The sequence below is a fragment of the Dermacentor variabilis genome, chromosome 3 (assembly GCF_050947875.1).
Source record: "Dermacentor variabilis isolate Ectoservices chromosome 3, ASM5094787v1, whole genome shotgun sequence".
NCBI lineage: Eukaryota > Metazoa > Arthropoda > Arachnida > Ixodida > Ixodidae > Dermacentor > Dermacentor variabilis.
Window position 1 is genome coordinate 55338816 of NC_134570.1, and position 5270 is coordinate 55344085.

Below are 5270 nucleotides of genomic sequence, written 5' to 3' on the forward strand. Positions count from 1 at the left end.
TTCGCGTCTCCACCGTTTCCAGAATGAGTCAACAAGCCCGGCGCGTCTCCTCCATAGGCGTGTTAGTGTCTGTGCTGACGATTTCACTTCGGTGGTCTCTCGGAAGGGAGGCAAGCTCGTTAGCCTGCGACCGACTAAGAAATGTGCTGGAGTCAAGGGCATAAGCTCCCCCGCGTCCGAAGAGACGAAAGTCAACGGACGAGAATTTACGGCCGCCTCGACTTGGGTTAGAACCGTGGAGAGGCTGTCATGGTCAAGGCAGCTCCTTCCGAGCACTCTGCGAAGGGTGGCCTTCACGGTCCTCACCATTCTCTCCCAAAAGCCACCCCACCACGCCGCTCTCTCAACAATAAATTTCCAGCTGATATTTTGTGCGCTAAAAAAAGACTGGACCTCGCTTCCCTTTATGGCGTGGAACATCTGGTTCAGATCTTTAGATGTCCGTTTAAATGTCAATGCGTTGTCGGACAGAACCGTCTTGCAGATTCCCCTCCTTGACACAAATCTCTTAAACGCCATCAGAAATGACTTCGCCGAGAGGTCTCTAACAAGCTCGAGGTGAACGGCTCGTGTTGTCGCACAAGTAAACAAAGCAATATAAGCTTTGTGTTCGGACCCGCTATCATTGTAGAATATGGGCCCCGCAAAGTCGACACCTGTCGTCTCAAATGGCTCAGCCTGGGTCACTCTGTAGGGGGGAAGCGGGGCAGTGGGCTCTTGTGCAGCTCGGCAACTCTGTCTCTGGCACGGAAGACAGCATCGAATGACCGATTTGATGGCTTGTCTTCCTCGAATAATCCAGTAGCGTTCTCGAAGTTGGGATAACGTGTCCCGTACTCCGGCGTGCAGTAGGCGTCTATGCTCCGAAGAAATGAGCAAGCGTGTGAACGGATGAGACGGTGATAATATTACGGGATGCCTAGCGCTTTCTTCTTCTGTGCTGTACTGAAGCCGCCCGCCAACTCTCATTATACCGTCAGCGTCCAAGAATGGGTTCAACGCTATCACTGACGATGCCCGGTCGAGCGGTCTGGAGGCACGCAGCGCGCAAACATCGTTCCCGAACATGTCTAATTGACAGGTTCTTTGCCAAAGCTTTTCCGCGTCGGCTACCTCTTCAGCCGTCACCTCGCCCGTAAGTTTCGACCGGCCTCGGCAGTTTAGAATGAAACGCCTGGCCCACGCTGTTATACGGAGCACTCTCGTTAGTGAGCTATGGTCTTCCAGGTTCATTAGTAGTTCCGGTGCGCTCTCTGTGATAGTGTGAAGAATATGGACCGCTCGCTCTTCTGCCATGCAAAGCTCGCCCTCCCGGATATCTGACACCCCAGTGACTCGTTCTTCCCTTTTAAGCCACCCTGGGCCTGTCCACCAGTCCTTGCGTCCGACCAGCTCCGCAGGCAAGATCCCACGGGTAAGCAAGTCCGCCGGGTTCTCCTTGCCGGGACAATGTTGCCACACAGTTGGGTCTGTTAGCGTTTGAATTTCCTGCACTCGATTGCAAACGAAGGGTTTCCACCTTTGCGCAGAACTCCTTATCCAACTGAGTGCGACAGTTGAGTCTGTCCAACAGTGCACGGAAATGCCGTCTACGTTCAGTTGCTCTGTCAGGTAGCTTGCGAGCCGTGCACCAATCAGCGCTCCCATCAGCTCTAGCCGCGGCAGTGACAGTCGCTTCAGTGGAGCGACTCTGGCCCTTGCCATTAATAGTGCTATGGTGATTTCACCCTCTTCATTTTGCGCCTTGATGTAGGCCACTGCACCGTATGCTTTCGGGCTAGCGTCACAAAATAAGTGCAGCTCAGATTTCGTTCGGGCATGTCTTAGGTTACGAGCCAATATTCTTGGGACTGATATCTGCCGAAGTTGAGGAAGCTGTTGGCACCATTTATCCCATGTCTCCTGTAAATCTGAGGGAACCCTTTCGTCCCACGCCGTACCTCGCTCCCAGAGGCTCTGGAACATGATCTTTGCCGTGATGGTAATGGCAGAGAGAAAGCCAAATGGGTCAAAAATGCGCGCCGAGGCCTGCAATACGAATCGCTTCGTGTCTTGCCGACTTGCCAAAAATCCAATCAGGGCGGTCATCTCAAAAACGAATTCGTCTGTGTCAGGCCTCCACTCTACACCGAGAATCTTTGTGGGGCCTAGCTCCGGTAGAGTTTTTTGGGCGCTTTCAGTCTCGGCAAACGTGCAATCAGTTCTGGGTAGTTTGATCGCCATTTCCTGAGGTTCATACCTGCAGCCTTGAGTATGGACTGCGATTCCCTGATTATGCGCTCTGCCTCTTCTACACTGTCGGCACCAGTAACCAAGTCGTCTACATACAGGTTGTCACTCAGGATCTTGGCGGTGCGAGGAAATTTCTCCTGTACCGTTTTGAGATGATGACTTAAGGTAGCTGCGAGGAGAAACGGGCTACATGTAACGCCGAATGGCACCCTTGTCATGCGGTACTCTTTGATTGGAGGGAGCGCGTCGCCCTGCCCTGGTGTACTTTGATACCACAGAAAGCGGACAGCGTCGCGCGCACTCTCTGCAAGCTCGATTTGAAGGAAAGCCTTTTCTATATCGGACATTATGGCCACATTATGCACTCGGAATCGAATCAGGATGTCCGCTAGGTTTCGATTTAGATTAGGTCCTGCGAAGAGGACGTCGTTCAGTGACAGCTTTCCCGCCGCTTTGGAGGAGGCATCGAATACGACTCTCAACTTAGTTGTTTCGCTACCTGGCCGGACAACACCTCGGTGCGGCATGTAGTAAATGGGCCCCAGCGGGGACTCACCCAGTTCGTTCGCTTCCTCGGCGTGTCCAGCTTGCAGGTAGTTCCTGATTGCCTGATCGTAGTCTAGAACGGTTTCTTCATGTCGGAGCAGCTTCGCCGTTAATGAGTGAAGTCTGTGCGATGCTATGCTCTTGTTGTCTGTTAAGTCTGACGCGTTTTCTTTCCATGGGAGAGCTACTTGGTATCTACCGTTCTTCTGGGTGATGGTTTCTTCAAAGGCCCGAAGAACGCTGTCTTCTTTGGCGGTCAGCTGTGTATCGTTGACGATCCCAAGGTGCTCCAGCTCCCAGAATGACCTCAGTTGACGAGAGATTTCGTCGGGTGCTGTGGTCACACCTACCCGCATCACTCCGGTGCTCGATAGAAAGTTTGCGACGGACGATGTAGACTCTGTGCCCTGCAATGTCCATCCAAACGCAGTCTCCATGGCCACGAGCTTCTCACCAAGACGCTTGACATTTCCTGTTGCTATATCCCAGTAGTGATCGGCCCCGATAAGCAGCTCAACTCCAACACCAGGATGGTAGCCGTCAGGCAAGGTGTCAGCAAGCTGGAGGTCTTGTTCACGAGCGATGCTAGCCGTGGAGTCGTCAGGTGGTGGGAGGAGGTCTCCGCAGATCTCGGGCACCTCTAATGCTTCGATCCGAACTCTGGTGTTGTTGCGCCAGTTTCGCAGCCAGCATTCCACGCGATGACACCTTCTTTCTTCAGACGGTCTCTCGCTTCCGAAGGCGTAGATAGCTAGCTTCTCCCCTCCTATGACGCGAAGATTGAGGCGCCGGGAAACATCCTGTCGTACAAACGTTCTCTGGCTGCCACCGTCAAGCAGCATTCTCACCAGAGCGCTGTTGTGCTGGCCCTCCGCATACGCTCGTGCAGTCTGCAGAAGCACACGGGTCTTTCCCAGTGCTGGTCCCACCTGAAGCGATGATTGTACTGCTGTCTCTGCTGGTGCAGCATCTCCGATTGAAGGAGGGTGTGTCGGTCTTTGATTGAGCTCGCAGACGCCAGTTGCGTGTAGTCCAGAGCATTTGGCACACTTCAGCCACCTTGCAGTTCTACATTCAGCGGCACGGTGCTTCTTTTTCGCACACTTGTAACAGCGCCTCTCTCTTGACATCGCCCCCTTTTTCTTGGCCATGGGCACGGGGGCGACACAGTTCGCTGGTTGATGTCCCTCTGCACCACAAAATGCGCATTGCGTTTCGCCGTCGGTTACGGTGAGAACAGATGCCGATGGGTTTTGCAGACGAACATCCCCTTTGATTGGCGCTTTCTGTCTGATAGCGGCGTCCTGGTACCCACGGCGTAGTGCACTCTGTGCTCTCTCTCTGCTCTCAACCTCCTCTCTCATAAAATCGAGGAAACTGAGAAGCTCGTGTTGTGGCGTTTCAGGTGAGGCAGCCTTCCTTCGGAAGTACGCCAAGCAAAGCTCACTTGGGATACTTTTACGAAGGACGGTGAGAAGCAACGTGCCGTAGGTGCTCGACGACACTCCCAGTGCCTCTAGACTTCGGACTCCCGAGCGGATTTCGTCGTAGAGGCTCCTCAGCCTTTCGATGTCCCGCAGATCGTGCACTGGGCGGACGTCAAGCAAGCGCGACATGTGGTCCTCAATTATGACGTCCTCCTTCCCAAATCTCTCAATGAGGGTCTTCACTGCGATGTCGTAATTTCTATCGCTGATCGGCAACCCCTCTATGGCAGCGGCGGCTTTTCCGGTTAGATAACTGGTTAAGTATTGGAACTTCGCTATTGCAGGCAGGGTGCTGTTCTTGTGAATAGTCGATTCAAATTGGTTCCAAAATTTCTGCCACGAGCGCAGGTCCCCGCTGAATTTTCCGATTTCTAACTTCGGTAACTTGGTTGTTGCTGATACTGACTGGAATGTCGCAGGTGGAACGGAACCGATGTGGTATGCTTCCTGCTCTGATGCGTTGCCTGTGACTGACGGAGTTGTCGACCGGCTCTCGTTGGCTGTCTGACTCCTGAGAGCTCTCTTGATCTTTGTTTTGATGGAGCAGATCTTCTCCGTGTATGCAGCGCAGGCTTCTAATTCTGCATCTAATTCTTGAAGATCTATCTTCTTTTCGATGCTCTCGTTAACAGATTTCAACTCATCCGCTTGTTCGAGGATAAGGTCGAGGTGTTCCTCAAGCTCACCGACTTGGATGGTTGGCGATTGCAGTAGGTCGCTGGCAGCTGCGATGATTTTTTCGATTGCTTGTCGCAGGGCAGCTTGCTTCTTCTGTAGTCGTTCCATGGCGCTTTCGATGTCAGCAGGCGAAGTATTCCCGGGTTTCGGCACCAAAAAATGTAAATGAATGCTCGCGCCTTTGGGCTAACTCTAATTGCTGTCGCTCTTGGACGACTCCGCTAAATTTGCTGCGCGTTTACTAAGGTCGACGGCGTCGGCCGTGCACGCAGGAGCCTCGAAGGAAGGAACTTTACTCGTTGGGATACGTTTCGAGACTGGTTTATT

At 53.0% G+C, this 5270-nt stretch overlaps 1 protein-coding gene across 1 annotated transcript; it reads right to left on the minus strand.

The window, feature by feature from the left end:
* Positions 1–683: 683 nt before the first annotated feature.
* Positions 684–5051, minus strand: LOC142574522 (uncharacterized). Its single transcript, XM_075683584.1, has 3 exons — positions 4226–5051; positions 2240–3748; positions 684–856 (listed from the first exon to the last, which is right to left on the minus strand). Exons 1-3 carry the CDS (start codon positions 5049–5051, stop codon positions 684–686), a joined length of 2508 nt encoding a protein of 835 aa, XP_075539699.1.
* Between the last annotated feature and the right edge of the window lie 219 nt (positions 5052–5270).

Excerpts from the sequence above, each read along its gene's own strand:
- LOC142574522 (XM_075683584.1), bottom strand. The coding sequence starts at position 5,051 with ATGGAACGACTACAGAAGAAGCAAGCTGCCCTGCGACAAGCAATCGAA. Across the intron at positions 3,749-4,225 it reads CCTTCGTAAAAGTATCCCAA|ATGCTGCACCAGCAGAGACA; the intron begins GTGAGCTTTGCT and ends CTTCAATCGGAG. Across the intron at positions 857-2,239 it reads GTCCATACTCAAGGCTGCAG|ACGCCTACTGCACGCCGGAG; the intron begins GTATGAACCTCA and ends TTCGGAGCATAG.